Source organism: Nyctereutes procyonoides, unplaced genomic scaffold (assembly GCF_905146905.1).
Source record: "Nyctereutes procyonoides isolate TBG_1078 unplaced genomic scaffold, NYPRO_anot_genome, whole genome shotgun sequence".
In the NCBI taxonomy this organism is placed as follows: Eukaryota; Metazoa; Chordata; class Mammalia; order Carnivora; family Canidae; genus Nyctereutes; species Nyctereutes procyonoides.
Window position 1 is genome coordinate 29,806,645 of NW_026575030.1, and position 22,268 is coordinate 29,828,912.

The 22,268-nt window shown below is 38.8% G+C and overlaps 1 protein-coding gene across 1 annotated transcript in view; it reads right to left on the reverse strand.

Moving 5' to 3' along the window:
- Positions 1–1,089: 1,089 nt before the first annotated feature.
- GAP43 (growth associated protein 43) overlaps positions 1,090–22,268 on the reverse strand; it is a 102,002-nt gene continuing 80,823 nt past the window's right edge. Inside the window, exon 3 of the mRNA XM_055316245.1 lies at positions 1,090–1,792. Coding sequence (XP_055172220.1) covers positions 1,704–1,792 — 89 coding nt within the window. The 3' untranslated portion in view covers positions 1,090–1,703. The remainder of the gene's footprint in view (positions 1,793–22,268) is intronic.

Here is a 22,268-nt window from a genome sequence, read left to right on the forward strand (position 1 = left end):
ATTGGTCATACCTGTCTATGAGAAGATTTGGGGTCAGGGCAGAGTATTACTTGTTAGGAATTGCTCCAGGATCGATTTAGGAAATTTAGAGGGAAAAAGCATCAGACACTTCAAGATTTAGGAACATTGCTGTTTCTCATGGGAACTGCTTACCTTCTGATATAGAGTACTTAGAAAATGGGAACTAGAAGGAAATTTGAAAAGGATGGATGTGCTAAATGTACAATTTTCCCTTATATAGTATCATCATTGCAGGAGCAATCATTATATAAATCAAGAATCTGACACTTGCCTCACAGGAGGATAAATCCAATAAAAGTATTAACTTATTAAAGCTGAAAAAGATACAATGTACTCTGTCAATACTTGGATTAAAATAAATCATTTAAACAAAAGCCAGGGGGTTTCTAAGAGTTATGTATGTCTCTGTAATATTCAGCTTAGCAAAACCTAGAATAATCTTCCATTAGATACTTCTCCAGGATCATGAAAATACTCTAAGGTCATTTGAGCAAGTCTTAGTGCCTGTTATGGGTTGAATTATGCCCCGCCTCCCCAAATGCATATGTGACCTTATGTGGAAATAGGGTCTTGACAGAGGTAATACAGTCAAGATGAGGTCATTAGGGTGAGGCCTAATTCAGTAAGAGTGAGGTCCTTACAAAAAGGGGAAATTTGGACATAGAGATGCCCACAGTGATGTGAAGAGACACAGCAGAAGATGGCCATTCATACATTGAGGAGAGAGGCCTGAAAAAGATCCTTTCCTCCTCAGCCTCAAGAGGAACCCATCCTGCCAACACCTTGATTTTGGACTTCTGGTCTCCAAAACTGTGAGAAATCTACATTTGGTAAGCTACCCAGACTGTGCTTCTTTGTTATAGTGCCCCAGTAAATAAGTATAGTCCCCAGCAATCCAATCAAAGACCAAAGAGATTGGTCCTGACCAGAATCTTAGACTTCATCCTTCTTTTCTTTATCAGGGTCATTGATGTCAGCCTGGGAGGCCAGAAAGAAGATGAAATGTCAGACGTCAATATGTCAAATCAACTAATGAGAAGGTGGAACAGAAACACAAGAGTCCTGGAGTTTGCTTACTCTCATGATTTATTAATATTCAGATTGAAAAAGGAGCCTTAGAGCCGCAAGTTACGCTAATTGGCACATTTGCTTTATTTATTTATTTGTTTATTTATTTATTTTCAAAACAAACTGGGTTTTTGATTTTTTTTCCTTTTTGTTCATTCCATCACATTAAAAGGAGGAAAAGAAAAATGGTTTTGAATTCACTCGATATTTTGGACTCCTCAGATGAACGGAACATTGCACACACACTTGGAACAGAGAGAGATAGAGAGGAAAGTGGACTCCCACAGGGCCACACGCACCAGATCAAAAAACTTGGATACAGTGCAAGAATTTCCCAAAATGATTGGATCATCATTACCAAAAACTCGCCATAACAACACCAAGAAACAAAAAATGTTTAAGCCACACTGTTTGACTTGGGATCTTTCCTGCTTTTTTTTTTTTTTAAATGTTTGCCACACAGAGAGAAAGAGGGCTAGTGGGTAGGAGAGGACAGACTCACGGATGTGAGCAGGACAGGAAGGGAACCTTCAGAGTGGAGTTGAGAAGAGGGTGGGGAGAGACAGGGTTCAGGAGAGGGGAGGGGAGGGACGTGGAAAGCCATTTCTTAAAGTTCAGGCATGTTCTTGGTCCGCCTCACGTTCTTCTCCTTTACCCTCATCCTGCCGGGCACTTTCCTTAGGTTTGGTTTCATCTACAGCTTCTGAGGAAGAAAACAAGGTGGGGAGAGGGGAGAAGGGAGAGGGGTTAGTATTTTGTCTCATCTGTTCATATGATAATGCAATGCATTTCTCCTTTTCATACCGTTTCATATGAGATTTAATATATAAAGAGATTTTGCTACCCCAGTGATACAATTTCCCAGTTCAGAAGATGTTACTTCCAGAAGGCTGTTCAGTGACACATATGGATGAGCTCAGGAACAAAGCTATGATATCAGGGGAAAGAATCACTAAACAGAAATTACCATGGTCTTCAATCACTCAGCCTTGCAATTAGGGTATCCATACACAGGCTCTTCAAATAAGGAATCGACAACAGTCTTGGATCTCTTTTCCAACAATGTCAAGCTAATTGTGACAGATAGTTTTGGTGGATCATTGAACAGCCATTCCAACTGTCTCATTTCTTATTTGTGGTGTTATAAAGGCTGGAAAGTAAAATACTTGAATTTCCAGATCCCCTTGAAGCTAGGGTTGTCCATGCAGCACAGTGATGGCCAATTAGATACAGAATTCCTTGGAGAAGATCCCAGAGGAGGTGTTTGTCCTTTATGCTATTCCTGATGCCTGAGACATTGAACAGTATCTGGTAGTGGAGCAGCTATCTTGTGACCATAAAGACAAAACCTATACACTAAGGATGGTGGGGCAGAAAGATGCGGAAAAAACTGTCATTGAGTGACCTGTCTGTCACTCCTGCACATCTTTTCCTCAGACTTTTTTTGAAATTATGAGACAAATAGCTAACCTCTAAACTAAACCATAGTAGTAGTTTTTAGTTTCTTTCAGTCAAGAACATTCCAACTGAATATGTTAATCCATTAGGCAACGTACTTCGTACTTTGCTTAACAAGGAAGACTGCATCTTTTTAAAGGATAATTTTTCCTCAGGAAGTCGGCAAATTTTCTAACTCTTCCTCCTGGTTTGCTGATAGACTCATGCAATCGATTTCATGTTACAGACAGTTTACTAATATGCCAGCTTGTAGAAAGAGAATTCCTTTACCTGTGTTGATGACCTTAACTCCTCGTGTGGAGTGTCCCTCAGACTACCCTCATGCTCAATAATTTGCTAGAAGGACTCACAAGACTCTGTATATAGTCCTATTCATGGCTATAATTCACTACAGTGAAAGGATACAAAACAAAATTAGCAAAGGGAAAAGTTGCACGGGTTGAAGTTCGGAGGAAACCACACACAAGCTTCCAAGAGCCCTTTCCCCATGGAGTCATACAGGAAGGATGTGCTTAATTCCAACACATCCACAGTTCGCAGCAGTGAATTGTGATATATAGGAGAGGTCGTCCACTAGGGAAGCTCACCTGGGCTTACAAATACATAGTTCTTATCAGAGGATGGTCATGTGGACACCCTCTACCTCACATATACTGAATCCAGACTCCCAGAAGGAAAGCATACGTCTACCATAAACCACATTATTTGCAAAAAGAGTTTAAGCACAGTAAAGACTCTTAGTTAGGGAATGGTGAGAACCCTCTCAAAATCCAAATTGCTAGATGCCATCCAAGGATCAACTTCACAAGCAGCCTTTCTAAGAATTGAGAGATGTTGAGACTAGAGAAATCAGAGCCTTTTAGGAAACCATAAGAAGAGATCATATAAATGTATGTCTCTTTCAAATCATTCAGCTATATGTTTATATTCAGATTAAGCTCAACATCCACATCCAAAAAGACCACCATTGGAAATATATTTTTGGAATTCTTTCTTTGGAACAACCATCTAATAATATTCTTCTAAATCTTTCAGTAGAAGAAAATGCTTATCTCCTTGAAGATAGATTTGATGAGGCTGGTCTGGTAAATAAGGTAGCAGCTATGATGGATAATTTTAATGTTACAATGACTCTTTTTTTTAATGTTATTTATTTATTTATTTGAGAGAGAGAGAGAAACAGAGTGCAAGTGGGGGGAGGGGCAGAGGGTGACAAGCAGACTCCCACTGAATGGGGAGCCTGTCATGGGGCTCAGTCCCAGGAACTCAAGATCATGACCTGAGCCGAAATCAAGAGTCGGATGCTTAACCGACTGAGTCATCCAGACACCCCTACAATGACTCATTTTTGACCAAAGTTTTAAAGTCTGATTTATTTTGGGGATTTGTCATTGACCATAAATTACTTCCAAAATATAATTGTTGCACTAAGGCTACCTACCATTACTCATAAAGGTATTTTAAGGCTATAACCTTCTAAGTTGACCATTATTAACTCTTGAAGAATTCGGCATACCAATCATATATTCCAGGAAAATTTTTTGTATTAGAAGATTAACTCATTTCTGATCATTGTAATACTCTATGTACCAGCACTATTCCTTATGGATAATAGAACTTCAGTGCACTAATGAATCAGCTGATTTTCTGCTGAAAGAAAGCTTTCAGATTTATTTCAGTGAGGTTCATTTATAACAATTTGGAATTATTTTAGAGAATTTATTTAGTTCTCTAGCCCTGCCCCAACCCCTGGATACCACAGGTATGCCCAAGGGGCTTTACTATCCTTATCACCTTGGGAACAATGTATTTAGTGTCCTCTTCAAATTGCAAAGGAAATAGTACATTGATTTAAAGTGGCCAGAAGTATAGAAAAGTTCAGTTCTAGGAACAAGACAAGACTTTAAGCCTTTCTTTCTGAAATAAAAACTTGGTATCTATGAGGTAGTTTTGAGGGAGATTAGGGAACTTGAGAGAAAAGGAAGAAGCAGGATAGGGAAGATGAAGAGAACTGTCTGGTTATGGAATAAGGGAACGACATTCCAAAAGGGAAAACAAAAGAATAAAGATTCAAGGAATTCTAAAAAGCAGACACACTTTCTATCTTCTGTTGGAGTGAAATCAGGTTAAATCCTCCCAAATTTCTGTACTTTCTCTTGTCACCCTTTCCCTGGGCCTGGGACAAGGGGTGAAACTTGCACACATTTGTTTATTGTGACAGAAAGTGCTGCTGTTTACTCCCTGTTTTTAACAGCTTCAATATCTACATATCTATTCGTTCCTTTAAAAGCTTTAAAGTATTTGAAATATAATTATTTGTTCATTTACTTGCCCAGTAGGTTGTTTTGGAACATCTGCAATGTGTCAGACGTTCTTCTAGATATCGAGAAAAGGTGAAAAAAAAAACCAGCAAATATTCTTGCTCTCACTTAAGCCTTTCAACAATATACGTTTAACAGGCAATGAGACCCATAATCATAGAATGTTAGCAGGAAGAGGGGTTTCAAAGAACATCTAGTCACTAGATATAACTCTTCAAGGGTAAAAACAATACCATTTTGCCCAACTTTGAACTCCCCTGTGTCTAGCATGGGACCTCATGCAGAAAGGGCCTTCAATAAACATTTGTTGAATAAAAGAATGAATGGACATCCTCCCTTTATACATGAGGAAACAGAAGTCCAGGTATTTCTCTAAATCATACGGTTTTCTGATGACCTAGCCAGGACTAAAACCTAGAAGTTCTATTAATCTTGGCCAAATTTGACCAGAGAAAGGCAAGATCAAATTACTTCTTTTTTCAATTAAGCATTAGAAATAAGTAGCTAGGGTCCAGAGGCTTTTAATGACCTATAAAACCTCTGAGATTAAAAACAAATCATTGGCTCCAAAATTTAAAATAAAAACCATAAAATTAAAACTGATGAAACCCAATTAGTTGACTACAAAAGGAAATATGTCAGTCAGTTAGTTGAAACTCTTAACTGAATATATCAATTATATATACATTATATTTTATATGAGATGAAAAGGAGTTTTTAAAAATTTTATTTACCTGATGATACTGAATAATGAAAAAAGGAGTCATCTTTGTGTTAGAAGAAGGATAACTAGTCAGTAGAAATGTGTCAAGTCAGTGGATTCAGTGAAATTTTTATAGGCCACCAGGAAATTATAGGGAGAAAAAATACGGAGGAAGGAAATAATCTAAAGTAAGAGTCTTCTAAAACCAGAAAAAGCCTAAATGGAAATGAAGGAAACAGTAATCGGATGTGGAGCACATACCTGCTCTGGCTAGATTCACTTTGATGGAGACTGTATATGAGTTTGTGAAAGGTTTTAACCTCAAAGGAGAAGTTATTGGAAACAGAATCCGAGTTATGTATAAATCCACTGAGCCTGAATGCCAGAGAGAACTGCATATTGTGAACTTACTCCTTCACCCTTCAATGCCAACTCTAGAAAAGTCATTGTAGTTAATAAATATATTGAGCATATACTTGTATATGTACAGTTTCTTACCTGTTCTATTCAGCAACCTCATTGCCTCGAAAGAACCACAAATTATGACTTTCCTGACCCGTTGTATAAAGAGTTTAGCTGTAGCTAACATAGTTGAGCCCTTACTTTATGTTCACTCATAGCAGTTCTACATGTACTTGTGTCATATTTTTGAATCATTGCAGCTCTTTAATCATCCCATTTTATAGTTAGGAAAGCTGAGGCACGGTGAGATGAAGTAACTTACCTAAGACCATACTGTTTGTCAATGGCAGCAGTAAATTTCAACCTAGGATGGAGACATCAAGGCAGCTTCTATTTTAGATTGCTCCCCATGCCCTTATCTTTGCCCAAGAAGAATGAGTGGGCTCATGGAACTAGAGCGGGGCGGGGGGGGGGTGGTCCACAGGTACCTACACCTGCAGCCTACAAAGTCCAAAAACTGGCCTTAATAAAAGTGGCTTGGAATGGAGGGAAGAATCTTGATCAGTCTTGAACAATATGAAATCTGGTCTTGGCACTCTCTGCCACTAATTACATAATTGTAAATGCTAGAGATGAGTTAATATGTAATCTTTAGTATTTTGTGCAAAAACTTTGATCACCATGGTGAGTGTCAGAGATAGATGAATGGCTGAGGCCAGCTGGTCACTCCAATTATCATGATCCAATTAGGGTAAATAATCACATTCCCCATCTAGAGGATCAACCTCCCTCTGAGACAGTTATTGCTTAAGAAGAGGCTGTGGAAGCTAAAGATTGAATGGAATTTTTAGTACTCAGTGACACAGAACAAGTGGAAGTAAATGGGCCTGGAGCTAGCAAACAAGGAGAGCTTGGAGTTGCTCATGTGATTGCTGAAATCCAGCAAGTGAAAGGATAGAAAATGCTATTTCTCTTACAGGTTATATCTGAAGAGCATTTCTGCTCATGTTAAACATGGAAACCTAACATTATGGTTAAGACGTCATAGGAAAAGAAAGATTGAAGGAATCCCAGGTTATATATATTTCAGGTGACCAGGTGACCAGTGAAGCTATTCTCATTGACAGACATTACTATTCGCTATCTAGCAATGGCTTCTCCCCCAAAACCAGTCTTCATCAAGGGAAATCAACCCCTAAATCCAGGTTTATTATGAAACAGAATGTGTCCTCTAAAACAAACAAAAATGTACCCCCAAACCAAAAACTAATGATGCATTTTAACAGTCTGGTCTAAAGGGAGAAAAAAGTTCTTTTTTAAAAAAAAAATGATATTGGGTAGTTTTTTTATAATTATTGATATTAAATATACGAAATATTTAAATTCTCAAAAACGATAGGTAGTCAATTTAAACAGATGATGTTACCATCTGGTAAAGAACTATATTCTTCTCTGGCATTGGTATTTTAGCCTTGACAAAAACATTACTTCTTTCAGATTCAAAGACCTCTTAGAAATGACCATGTTGGGGATCCCTGGGTGGCTCAACGGTTTAGCGCCTGCCTTTGGCCCAGGGTGCGATCCTGGAGTCCTGGGATCGAGTCCCACGTTGGGCTCCCAGCATGGAGCCTGCTTCTCCCTCCTCCTGTGTCTCTGCCTCTCTCTCTCTCTCTCTCTCTCTCTCTCTATCATGAATGAATGAATGAATGAATGAATAAATAAATAAATAAATCTTAAAAAAAAAAGAAAAAAAACCCGACAATGTTCTTGGGGGTCTCCATGAATTTTACCATTTCTGTGGTAACTTAAGAAGAAAGTTAACATCACAGACAGTAAGTCATGCATTCTTGAAGGCACTAGAGTTGAAAACACTAAAAAAGGGAGGAAACAATGTGTTCCCTCATTCATTTATTTATTCAGTAAAAGGTCCTGAGCCTCAATATGTACCACACTCCATTCAACATATTGCAAATACAGCAGCAGTGCTAGAGCAATGAAAAGACCAAGTAAGAATCTTTACCTTCCTGGAACTCGTGTGCTAGTAATCACTAGCATATTTATAAGACAGCATTGCTGTCATGTGTATTGTTTGTTGGAGAAGGACCACTCCAAGTGGTCGTAGCTAGACAAGAACTCAGCCCCAAAGGGCATAATTTCTCCTGGATTTGAAAAGTTGAGTATCTTTAATAAAGCCACATAAGTTTCAAAATATGGAAAACCCTAGTAGTTTTCACATACTCGATACATAATCACCATTCCTAAGGAAGATCGAGGCCACATTAGAACAGCAAGAAAGGGGTGCCTGGGTGGCTCAGTCAGTTAAGCATCTGCCTTCAGCTCAGGTCATGATCTCAGGGTCCTCCTGGGATTGAACCTTGGGTCCAGGGTCCCTGCTCAGTGGGGAGCCTGCTTCTCCCTCTCCTTTTGTGCTCTTTCTCTGTCAAGTAAATAAATAAATAAATAATCTTTTTAAAAAACAGCAGGAAAGCTAGAAGTCCTTTCTGTATGCACTTGGAACAGTGTGGTGGTAGCCTTAAAAGAGTAAGGGGACCCAGGTGGGTGATCAGTGGTCCTTAAAAGATGTATGCCAAACCGGCTTTCTGATCTTTATTGAAACGGAGTCTGGAAGCAGTTCTTGGTTTTATGCATCTCATTCACTTCCTCGAAAGGGTGAAAATAGCACGTCTACGTGTTCGGTCGGTGAGCAAATACCAGCAGCATATGCAGCAGCGGCTGCTCGAGTGCTCAGTAGGGCAGCCGGGCTGCAGTGCTGCTGGAGGGATGGCGGTGTTCCCAGCTGCCATCGCCTACCCTGGGCTCTAATGGCCCTGTTTACTGGCTCTGCTCCAGGGCCCTCCACAGCCCTACATTACTGAAATTAGGTTGAGTGGATTTCCGAGTAAAACATTATCTCTTGGGACCTGCCCAGCTCTCCCCAGCCTTGTCAACATTGATTAAATAGAAGCTGCTATCATCCTGGGGCCATGCCCACAATTACTCTACCAATCACACTGGGCTGGGGTGTTTGCTTTCTCTTTTTATTTTTCACTTTTCTTGAATATTAAACATGATCATCTCAAAGGCTCAAACGAAAAGAATAATAAAAAACCCCATTCTGTAGCTAACTCCTATATATTCCTTTGTCATATACGTGGTCTTCCTCTTGAGCTGTAGACCAGGTTTCAATCTGGAGCCTGGATCACATTTTTTTTTTTTTAAGATTATGCATTTATTTATTCATGAGAGACACACAGAGAGAGAGAGAGGCAGAGACACAGGCAGAGGGAGAAGCAGGCTCCACACAGGGAGCCGGACGTGGGACTCGATCCCGGGTCTCCAGGATCAGGCCCTGGGCTGAAGGAGGCGCTAAACCGCTGAGCCACCCGGGCTGCCCTGGATCATGGCTTTTGACGTCCCTGGGATCCACATTTTGAACTCCCTTTTTAAAACTATGTTTTACATTTTAAATTCCTTTCAGAGCACCGAGTCAGTAGATACCATTCTGATGTCAGCAGAATGGTGCAGATATCGCCTATGCCTCCACCTCTTGCTTTCTGAGCCTTTGAAAGAGAGGATATCCTATTGCTTATAACACTATTTACTTGAGAATTTAGAAGAGTAACAAACAAAAATTTAACTGAGGAGAAAACTCAAAGGCAGTATGGTGGGGGTGTCCCAGTGAAACACACACATATGTTTACTTCTCTTAAAAGTTTAGGCCTAGGACCAAGCTGATTTGTATTCCAAATTTGACTTTGCCACCAATTAGTCATATGATCTCGGAGAAGTTACTTTCCTTTGTTTGCCTCAATTTCCTAATTTACAAAAAAATATGAATAATGATCGCCCCACCCTATTGCACGTTGTTTGGAAGCTGAAAGAAGGCATTTGAAAGGACTTTATAAAATTTAAAGTGTAGAATTATTGAGACTTTAATCCGACCTGTAAATGACATTTGTGTAAAAAACACCAATCAAGTTTAACATTGTCATCCCAGGAGAAACAAAACAAAACAAAACAAAACAATTTCCCAAAGGGATAAAAAACCTCTTTCTCATATAAATGATCAAGAGGACTTCTCCCCTAGAATGCTCCTGTAGTCTCTGATCAGAAAATAAGGATACAAGTGATTTATTAATTAAATAACTATTCAGTTACAGAGGTTGGGAAAGAATCTAAGATCTCTAACAGTGGGAACAAAAGTTGGTGTTTTTTTGGTCTCCTTCCCCCTCCTTCCTCCTTCCTTCCTTCCTTCCTTCCTTCCTTCCTTCCTTCCTTCCTTCCTTCCTTCCTTCCTTCCTTCCTTCCTTCTTTCCTGAAGATTTTTGTTCTGAAAAAATTAAGACAAAAGTCAAAGAATGTACAAGTTGACTGGCCTTGAAAACTTCTTAAACATTCTCTATACAGAATGTCTGCCAAACCATCAAAAACTAGTGTTCTATCTTCCTCCACTAGAAACATGCAGGAAGATGTTTTAGAAATGACAATTTATGTGGCTCTCATTGTTGGCCTAAATCATTTTTGGGACAAGATGGAATAAATACATAAAATTAAACAGTATTCTCATTATTTCTTACTGTTCTCACAATGCCTAAGTTCAACTTTTAAAGGTTAAAAATCAAAACAAAAATTGGGAGGATTTTCACTCTAGCATATTGATCAAGGGACTCCACCCCTTCATCTTACCCTCTGCCGAGCTGGCAGTTGAACTGGAGATCCAGTGAGACACTGTTTCCTGTTAGTTAGCGGGGGACAGGGAGTGACACAAGCCCTGATGGCTCCCATGACACTGAGAAGGGCCGTGTTAGGGATACAAAAGTGATGCTGTGATACTGAGTTTTGCTAATAGTGATGGTAAGAAACAGTTTAGCCTAGAACTTGAGTTGGTTTTCCTCTTTTCTGTGGAATTACCTATTGTTTAAATAGTCCAAAATTCCATCTGATAGGAGTTCAGCTCTCCATCGCCCCTTTTCACTTTCCACTATCCCAAGTGAGGAGAATCCTAGCTGGGAGAAAGGCTTCGTTGCAAGTCTCCAGCCTTTACAAACTCCATTGTCTTAGAGGCCAGGCAGGCAGATAACATTAATCTGAAAAATCTGGCCACAGGTAAAATCAGTGGTAGGGTCAAAAGGCATTCAAAAATTTTAAAACAGGGCAGCCCGGGTGGCTCAGTGGTTTAGTGCCTGCCTTCAGCCCAGGGCGTGATCCTGGATCCAGGATCGAGTCCCACGTTGGGCTCCCTGCATGGAGCCTACTTCTCCCTCTGCCTGCGTCTCTGCCTCTCTGTGTCTCTCATGAATAAATAAATAAAATCCTTAAAAAAAAAGGAATACACTCAATATGAGAAATACAGAAACTAGATTAAATTTTTTTTTAAAAAAAACACTCTCACTGGAAAAATAAAAGAAGGCAGGCTGGTATCTGGAGTAAGACTTTTTAATTGTACCAAGAAGATACATTTGCGGACCCTGATTTCAAAACAAAAGAGGTTCCCTTTCATCAAAATAACAGTCATATTTGTCTTCAAGAACCAACTTCAAATCAGGAGTCCTGAAAAATAATGCCTCTTCTATTCTGCTAATTTTAAATCAGAGATCTTCGACTTACAATGGGGCTATGTCCCCAAAACCACATTGTAATTTTATTTTTTTAAGATTGCATTTATTTATTCATGAGAGACACAGAGACATAGGCAGAGGGAGAAGCAGACTCCCTGCAAGGAGCTGGATGCGGGACTCGATCCTGAACCCCCGTATCACACCCTGAGCCAAAGGCAGACGCTCAACCACGAGCCACCCAGGCGTCCCCACATTGTAATTTGAAAGTATCATAAGTCAGGGGCTCTTGGGTGGCTCAGCTGGTTAAGCGGTCAGCTCTTGATTTTGGCACAGGTCATGATCTCCGGGTCCTGGGATCAAGCCCTGTGCGGGGCTCTGTGCTCAGCAGGGGGTTTGCTTGAGAACTCTCTCCCTCTCCTTCTGCGCCTTCCCTGGCTCGCACAGGCTTGTGCTCTCTCTCTCTCTCTCTTTTATAAATAAATCTTAAAAAAAGAAAGTATCAAAAATTAAAAATGCATTTAATACACCTAACTTACCAAATACCATAATTTAGCCTTGCCTATCTAATTAAAACATGCTCAGAACACTTACATCAGCCTACAGTTGGGCAAAATCATCTAACACAAAGCCTACTTTTTAATAAGGTGTCGGATATCTCATGTAATTTATTGAATGCTGTAGTGAAAGTGAAAAACAGAATGGCTGTAGGGGTGCAGAGTGGTGGTAAGTCTATCAGTTGTTAACCCTTGTGATCCCTTGGCTGACTGGGAGCTTCAGCCACTGCCCAGCTTCCGGAGAGAGGTCGTACCACATACGGCTAGCCTGAGGAAAGATCAAACTTCAAAGTACAGCTTCTACTGAATGTGTATCACTTTCACACCATTATAAAGTCAAAAAATCCTAAGCCAAATCATCGTAAGTCGGGGACCATCTGTATTCATACTTCAAGACTTTTTTAGTGAATGAAGTAAAAAAAAAATAAGGAATGCCTATTTCAGATTTTATAAATGGCCTACCAAAGCAGAAAGAGGTGGCAAAAAATTAAGTCACAATATTATCTCTCCCTTTGCTTGCCATTCAAGTTTTTACTACATTTCTACATCCCTACTTAGGCCCAGATGTCCTGTGCTCCTTGTCACAGATACTGTTGGTGCCCTCTCAGATCCTCTCTGCCATCTTCCAGCTGCTAGAGGTGTTGGCTGCCAATGGCCCACTCTTGCACCTTGAGTGGAGGTATGAACTGTGAATCACCCCAACCAAAGGTGATGACCCGTTTGCCCCTAATGACTTTAGTGTTCTTGTTTTTTTGGGCAAAACAGTCTGTCTGTGGTACAGTTGGTACTTCAGAGTTCTCTGTGGCATCAGGCATCTCTGTGTCTTGGCTTCACTTCACTTTTCCTGCACCCACATCTTTGTCTTCTTCTCCTAGTCCATCTTCTTTCTCACTCCCTTACAGATTTCCACCAATAAAGTACCCACACAAGAGTCCCATCTCAAGCTCAAATTTTAGAGAATGGGACCAGATTTATTCCTTTAGACAAAAATTAAGTGCTGGTGTTGGGAGACGGGCCAATTACCTCAGTCAATGTGCATAGCAAGTCTTCAAGGTTTGAATCATTCTGGTTTGCTGCTTAATTTTCCTTCATGACACAGCTCAAATGTTGTTTCCACACCTCCAAGGCTATCCTAGGCATAATTAGTCAGTTCCTACTCTTTATTTATATGGAAATTATATCCTTTGCATTATACATCAGTTTGTGGTATACTTTTGAGTCTTGACTGTGAATAACTTTTCAAAGGAAAAGGATACATTTGCTAGAATTTAAACTTCACAAAGGCAGAGATTCCCCCCCCCCCCCCCCCCGTTGGTCTACCTTTTAATTAAAACCATGCTCTGACAGTTATAAACAACGTAAGTAATAAAGCACTTCCCTCCATTAGGAAAGACCACTCCCACCAGTCTTGTTATGCCACTGTTTTTAGGTTTCACATCCAGGCTAATTTCTCAAGAAAGACATCCATGATCCTTTAGACCAAGTCTTCTGTTATGATCCTCAGGCAGAGATTTTTTTTTTTTTAATTTACTTTGTTCACTAATAAATCCCAAACGCCTAGAAAAGGATCTGGGAAAACACACACACACACACACACACACACACACACACACACACACACACACACGTTTTCTAGTGAATCAATTCATGTATATTAACCCCAACTCTAAGTATCATGCTTATCACAAGATAAGCATTTAATATTTATAGAGGAAAGAATATATGGAAAAAAGAGAAAAATCCCAAGAATGCTTTGTGACATGTAGATAAAACCTGAATTGCCTTCAGCAGAAAAATTGTGGACCTGTAAAGTTTAAATAGCGGGGGTTTGTCTGAATTTCAAAACGTTGCATTACAGAAAGGAACCTCCATATTATCCTGGCTCATTGCCATGGAAAGCATTATCCCATCCTCCTTCTCTTTTCTTTTCTTTTTTAAAATTAACTTTAATTTTATGTCTATCTTCTAATTTTATAACGAACTACTGAGAAAAAAAAACCCAAATGTAAAAAATAGATATGTGCTATAAGCATAACTATTTTTAGATGACAGAGTAGTGAATAAGAAAGTTGGTTCTAGAAGCAGACTATCTGCATTTAAAGTCTATCTCTGACACTTACCATGACTTTGAGTGAGCAACTTAACGTCTTATTGTCTCATTTTCCTTACCTGTAACTGATGGTAGTATTGTTACCCACCTTATGGTGTTGTTCTAAGATTTAAGTGTGTTAATTATTCAAGGTATTTAAGACATATTTCAGTAAGTGCTCAATAAGTGTCAGCTATTATTACCAGTGACTGAACAGGAACTAACATTGGCTTAATGTTTACTAGGTGTCAAGCAGTGTATTGAGGGGTTTCACATATGGGTATTTAATATGCATCTTCCTTGGCTTTTCTATTTCCCCATCAGTGGAAATAATATTAATATCTATCTCATAGATTTGTGATAAGCAAATGAGACTGTCACTATCTTGTTTACCTATGTGCCTAAGAAATGTGTGTTAACATCTCCCTCTCTCCACTAATTCAAGCTAATATCAATCTTAGTGCACAGTTCCAATTTTTTTTTCAAATAGTTCAAGAAAGGGAGATAAAATCTGTGACTTAACGAAGCTTTTTGCTTGTAGAGTGGAAAAAAATCATTCTTTGAAAAAAGGCTTTGAAGTCAAGGGCCAGAGTCCAGAAATGATTAAAACAGTGAAGATGACAACTGACCAAACTGGAAGGGAATGATTCTATGATGTATGATGCAAGAATCAAGGCTGCTAAACAGTGATGTTTCAAAGGCAGAATTTCTCTGCTTATTGCCTCTGCTTAAGAACAGAACAGTCTCCTTTATTTCATACCCAAAGAATAGCAGCTAATTGATTTCAAAAGGCAATAACCATATCTTTGGCTTTAGCTCCATTTGATTCCACAAATTTTGTAGCAAAAATTGACCACATTGAATGAACAAGAACTAGGTCATGCCCATCCCCAGATCTATTGTAAATCCTGCATCCAGTAGGCAACTTACAGAGGGCATGGCGATTCTCCAGGCACAAGACATCACATCCAAGTTTAAGAAAAAATTTCCTTATTTCGTAATAATCACTGAGTCTGAGACTTGAAAGAGACCTAAGACTTCTTGTCTTTAACCTTAAGGAAAATGATTACATTTTCCTTAAGGATACAGTGAGATTTTTTAACTTCATTATGAGAGAGTTTGTTTTTTTTTTTTTCTTTTTTTCCAGGAAGCTTTTTATTTCCAGGAAGCTTCGTTGTCCTCTGGGGACAGGGCATATGTTGGGGGAGAAGTCCTTGGGGCTGTGTAGAGACTGCTCTGATGGGTTTTTCTTCCTACCTATGCATAACACTCTCTAATGTCTGGACCTTCTAAAGCAAGGAATTACAGCAGACTTTGAAGGACAGAGTAAAGAAGGAGTAGGAAGGACTGTTTTCTTTTAAAAATTCCAGGTAAGAAAATATGATACTTTTTGGAATCTTGTTAAAATATGGTTAAGTTAGCATTCCCCCCACCAAGGCTTATCTATAATTTCTCCTGCAGCACTTTGGAGGAAGTTAGTATTTTTTAAAAATCAGACCCTCAAGTTTTGATATTAATTATTTAGGTCCCTACTTAGGAGATGGGAAAAATTGAATAGGATTATCATTTATCATAAATCAGACTCATTTTTCATTGAGTCTATGTCTCAGCTTTTCTTTCCCACAGTTTTTCACTTTCCTTGAAACATGCTGCTTAGGCACTGCACCAGCCTTTTCAAGTTTGTTTTTCCTTAGCTATTTCTATTATAGTCACCATAAATCTCATCTAGTGATCAGTTATGCAAGTATAGTAATTTGTATCTGTCAGACCTTAAGAAATTTAATGAACAATCTTCCAAGTTATACTGGTTTTCATTTAAAAAAAATCAACTAATCAGAGGTGCTTGGCTGTCTCAGTCAGAAGAGCATGCAACTCTTGATCTCAGGGCTGTGAATTTGTGCCCCACATTGGGTGTAGAGATTACATAAACAAATAAAATTGAAAAATAAAAATAAAAATTCAACTAATCATTTGTAATGTTTTAACATAGAGCGAGTTAATATGCCTATTACAAAGATTGTATTTTCAACATTTGTCTTTAAAAGCAAAAACGGATCCTAGGTTGTCAAGTCTCATGATCTGATTTTTGATTAAATGATTTGGTTATCTGACTCCAGGGTTAAAATATAGAAGCCAAAACTAGACATGATTGTAACTCTGTCAGAGTCACTCCAATAAAGACTATAGCTGCATAAAATTTTTCCTACTTGTGAACATTTAGATTTTTAAATGAAAGCATTACATTTATGAGTCACATTCAGCTTGTGCCTTGCTGTGATTCTATGATGTGTTTGGGTGGTACTTGAGATTAGCCAGACCGTTATTTAACTTTGTTGCCTACTTTTTCCCTTTTGGCTGTATCTATATAGTACAAAAGAAAACTAAAGATGTGGTAGTTGCTAATTTTATCAATGCAAGTGGAGAAACCACATAATTCAGGACAAAAATACAAAATCTATATAAATTTTCATTGAGTTGGCTTGTAACTGCATGTAAAATTACAGAATAGTGGAAGCTGAAGGAGGTCTTAGAGATGATCTGATCTCAGTCCCTCATTCCCTCTGACAGACACTGAGGATGGAGGGTCTCTGTGACTTGCCCAAAGTCACATAGTTAGTTAGAATTCAGATCTCCCCATAATACCATAATACCTCTCACAGCCTTGGGGATGAGTGGATTCCATTGCTTGATTTGGACTTGCGTCTCTCTCCCGTGGTTCTAAACACACTGCATAAATCTATTTTCCTGCCCCTCCCCTCAACCTCATTCCTTACCCACTTCCCTCTTTCTCTCTCACCCCCCTTCTCTACTGTCTCCTTCCATTCCTTCTCTTTGTGAAATGAGAGGTAAACTCAGTAGAAGTCTGCTTTAAGTGGTTCCAGAAGTACATTTAGATACTCTAGATGTTTTCAGAACCAGGACTAAGGATTATTGCTGTATCAAATTTCAATATGTTGTGTACAGACTGTGAGGGGGTGCACATAGGGGTCCCTCTATGCAGAGAAGAAAAATATGGGGACCTCTAAAATTAGTAACTTGGGCTGAAACGTTACCATCAACTATGGTAGGTTTCATAAACTAAATGACTAAAGAGCTACCAGATAATGAAAGTCCAGAACTGCTAAAATTATTACAAAAGCTGTCATATCTAGGAATCTGTGAAAGACCATTACTGTGTCCTGAAGAAGAGGAAATGAAGATGCATCTCATCCCCTCACCTACCACCCCCTTCACTTCCCGATAGAAGCAGAGTGTTAAAAAACCAACTGAGAAGGTTTAACTCAATTGTGAAATTAATTTAAAAAATATTATTGTAATAAGAAAGGCCTATAAAAGTTGTTTGTGTTATATGCCTGCACGTGGGTAAATAAATGCAATCCCCATCTCTTACTGGGACAATTCATTTTGCACTCATTGTGTGTTTTGGCTTCCTGGGGCCTGTCAAATTATGGCACTGCCTTTGAGTGAAAAATTGCTTTAAAAATCGATAGCACTCACTGGAACACAACCAGAACTATATTGAAAAAGTAATATTTGTATTTGTACCGATTTTTCTCTCTTTAGTCAAAGAGGAGAAAGTTCTTTACTTTGTGGCAAAGAATGTAATAGCTTTGGCTATTTGAGGATATTGGGACAATAAGCAGTTAAAGAATAAAGATTCACAGTGAGTCTTGGCTTGCCTGGGATAGATACACAATCATATATGTTCTGCCTGCCATATAATACTCCCATTTGAAAGATCATCTCCCTGAAGGCTTTCTCTCTTTTCTCCACTCGGTGTTTTTCTCGAAGAAAGCCATTTTCCAAGGCACACCTCATGTCTAAAATCTGCCTTCTACTCTCTTCCTTCTTTCAAAATGCTGTTTATGTGAAAGTACCCAGACTACATGAATATAGAAATTGTAGAGTAGAAAGGGGCTTTGGAAACCCTCCAGTAGTGCCCCACCTTAGATACAAGAATCCCCTAGAACACTCCTAGCAGATAGACAGCCTCTGATTCAACAGGCCATTCCAACTTTAACAGTGACTTATTCCTGATATTCAGCTAAAATCTACCTCCCTTAAGCTTTCATAGAGCTCTTTCTTCTAGGATAACACGGAACAAAATATATCCTAAATATATAGATTTTTGTGTACCAGACAGTCCAAAACTGCAACGATAATAGCTTCTTTGCTCAAGTTTATAAAACTGTTCTTTCCCTCTTTGGTCAAACTGCATGAAAAGCTAAGTTGTAGTTAGGCTATAATTTCTTCACATCATCTTTTATGTCTCTATAAGCGGACTTTACCATTTTTCTGATGGACTTTAACTTTACCATTTTTCTGATAGTACTCTCCTCAAATTCACCAAGAAAATTATTTTGTAAGTCATAAGGCCTTTTGTCATTAACCATTGTTCTTTTTTTTAGAATATATTTTATTTACTTATTCATGAAAGACACAGAAAGAGAGAGGCAAAGACATAAGCAGAGGGAGAAGCAGGTTCCATGCAGGGCGCCCAACATGGGATTCGACCCCGGGACTCCAGGATCACGCCTTGAGCCAAAGGCAGACGCTCAATGCTGAGCCACCCAGGTGTCCCCTAACTGTTGTTCTTGATCTTTTTTTGACAACTACTTTTTTTTTTTTTTACAGTGTTAACCTTTAATTGAGCTCTATACTCCAGAATACAGTGATGGTTAAGGATGGTAAGATTCCCTAACCTTTTGTTTTTTGAAGTCTCTCCACCCTTTTTCGCTCCAGAAAATGGCTTACTGTAAAACACCCTTCTCCACATACTGCTGTACATTCTTCCTCATGACTCCCAGAAGACTTATGGATGACTCCTTTGTTTACTTGTAACAAAGCCAAACATGGCTCTTCCCCCCCTTTGCCTGCCTCTGCTGACAAAACCAGACACAGACCCTCCAACTGCCCCTTCTTTGTCTCATGAGTAGGTAGCCGAGATTAGAACTATTTGTCCCTTTGAAACAAGCTAGACCAGAGATAAACAAATCCTGTTCAGCTAACTGACTGTACTTCTGCTGACTACACAACAACCCCAATTATAAATCACCCCACCTGTAACTTGACTAGACTACTTCTCCCTATAAGTCTAAGGGAAAACCATCCCCTACCAAGTCACTATGATCTTGGGAGCTGGAGTCTCTATTGCAGTAACTTAAATAAAATAATATTTAATTGTTGGTGCATTTTTTTGTTTCTTAAAACATTACTTTTTTTTTTTAAGATTTCATTTATTTATTCATGAGAGACACAGAGAGAGAGAGGCAGAGACACAGGCAGAGGGAGAAGCAGGGTCTATGCAGGGAGTCCAATGGGGACCTTGATCCCAGGACCCCAGGATCACACCCTGGGGCCAAAGGCAGGTGCCAAACCACTCAGCCACCCAGGGTGCCCTACTTTTTTTTTTAAACTTTAATGAAGACTGTGTTCTGCATTTATTTCAGCTGTTTCCTACATTTTCTTTTGCAATTATGGGTCTAGTTTTTATTCCTTGTCCCTTAACATGACTATAATTCAAGAATGAATTCTCCATCTTTTTGTAGACTCTGCAACAGAAAACCCATTCTTTCTAATGACTTCAAGCCTGACCTCATAACCAGGTAGCTACCCAATTTATAGCACCACCATCATATTATTAATTCTTATACCTCATTGAAAGCATAATACTTTCTTTATGACAAAACTTTAATGTCTCCTAGGGTCATAGACATTAAGTTCCAATTTCTACTGCCAAATATTTCTCTATGTCCTTGGCTCTACTCCTGGTTCCAATCCTACATCTCAATCTATACTGGACAGCACACAATCACTATTACTACAAATATAACCAGGGTGGCCTTATCATTCCTTAAAATCCTCTCTCTCTATATGCACCTATTTATATCTGTCGATATAAATGGGAGGGAGTATAGGTAGGTAAGAATAACTTAGTATCTGAAGTATATAGTTAAAGGCGATGGTCAAAAAGGAGGTCTTCAAGAGGAGTGGTCAGCAAGTGTTGGTGGCCAGAAAAGAGAGACCATGGACATGTGGAGAAGTCAATTAGCCAGTAATGGGGCCCTCTGATCATGGATTCTAGAGCTAGATTTCCATCTCTAAGAGGATAGATGAGAATAAGGCAGAACTGTAGTCCCAGAGAAACCAGAACACAAATGAGATGAATGAGACAGGGACTTAGGTAAAGCAAACCCAGCATATGTCTAGGTAATGGAACTGTTCCTAAATAGGAGACCAATTACAGGTGTTTGGGCAAACTTGACTTGATGCTGAGCTAACTGGGTGCTTTTTAAATTTACCTAGTCTAGGAATGAGATGTCCCTTACATTATCTGTCTTTCAGATTTCAGGTTGAGTTCTATGCCTGCTCCTGGAATCGATGTCATTCTCATTCCTAGACAAGGTAAATTAAAAAAAATTTTTTTGGTCATTGTCTCACTACCATTTTGCTTAGGCATGTTTAACTCTTGCACTCTATCTGACCCACATGTTTTTGCCATCACTGCTGATTCAGGTTACAAAATTTCCAAAGAGTAATAGAGAGGCTTTCTCTAAAAATTTTATTTAAATTCAATTTAGTTAACATATAGTGTATTATTAGTTTTAGGGGTAGAATTTAGGGATTCATCAGTTCCATATAACACCCAATAGTCATTCTTTATTTAACATCAAGTGCCCTCCTTTATGTCCATCACCCAATTACCCCATCTCCCACCCTCCTCCCCTCTAGCAACCTCAGTTTGTTTCCTATAGTTAAAGAGTCTCTTACGGTTTGCCTCCCTCTCTGTTTTTATCTTACCTTTTTCTAAATCTTACTATATTTTTCCTTTCCTTCCCCTATGTTCATCTGTTCTCTTTCTTAAATTCCACATATGAGTGAAATCATATAGTATTTGTCTTTCTCTGACATTTCACTTAGCATAATACCCTTTAGTTCCATCCATGACATTGCAAATGGCAAGATTTCATTCTTTTTGATGGCTGAGTAATATCCCATTTTGTATACATAATAAATTTATATATATACATTGACACACACACACACTCCATATCTTTTTATCCATTCATCTATTGATGGACATCTGAGCTTTTTCCATATTTTGGCTATTGTGGACATTGCTGGTATAAACACTGGGGTGCAGGTACCCCTTAAAATCACTATTTTTGTATCTTTGGGATAAATACCTAGTAGTACAATTGCTGGGTCATAGGGTAGTTCTATTTTTAACTTTTTTGAGGAACCTCCAAACTGTTTTCCAGAGTGGCCACACCAGTTTGCATTCTTACCAGCACTCTAAGAAGATTCTGCTTTCTCCACATCCTCACCAACATCTGTTGTTTCCTGGGTTTTTAAACCTGACAGGTGTGAGGTAGTGTCTCATTATGGTTTTGATTTGTGTTTCCCTGATGCCAAGTGATGTTGAGCATGTTTTCATGTGAGTAGAGAGGCTTTTAAACTCATCCGGGGGCCTGGGTCATCTTGTCTCATGTTGAGACCAAAAGCAAGAAAATACTAGGGATAAGAAAGATCAATTAGGAGTTAATTTTGTTTTCTAGGTTAGATTTTGATGAGCTCTTAGAAGGAGAACTGGAACTCAGGAAGATGTAGTAATGAATTTGGGGATAAAGATAGCATTGAAAATATTTAGAAGATATAGGAGAAAATGAAAAAAATATTTTTGATTGAAATAATTTGACTATAAATTATAATATAGAAAGAAATTCTATGGGTTTTCAGCACCTTCCAGCCAAGAACTACCTAGAACACCTGTAGTTGAACAAAGTTGGATTTACTGACATGTTGCTCCTAGAAAACAGACAGTGGGAAACCATGAAGCATCAAGTAAGACAGGGTTAGAAAGGAGTTATCTGGACTTGTGCTAGGGGATTTGGAGTTGGATTTAAGGAAGCAGAGCTTTAGTCTGAATTGGATGCTATCATGAAACAGGAGTCATTTTATGATTGGGTATCTGAACAGACATTATCCAGAAGGAAGAAGGAATTAGGTGAGTATCAGCACTCACATAGAGAAATATTTGGTCATTTTATGGTTTAGACAATCCCCATAATTAGTCTGTGTTCAGACTTGTCT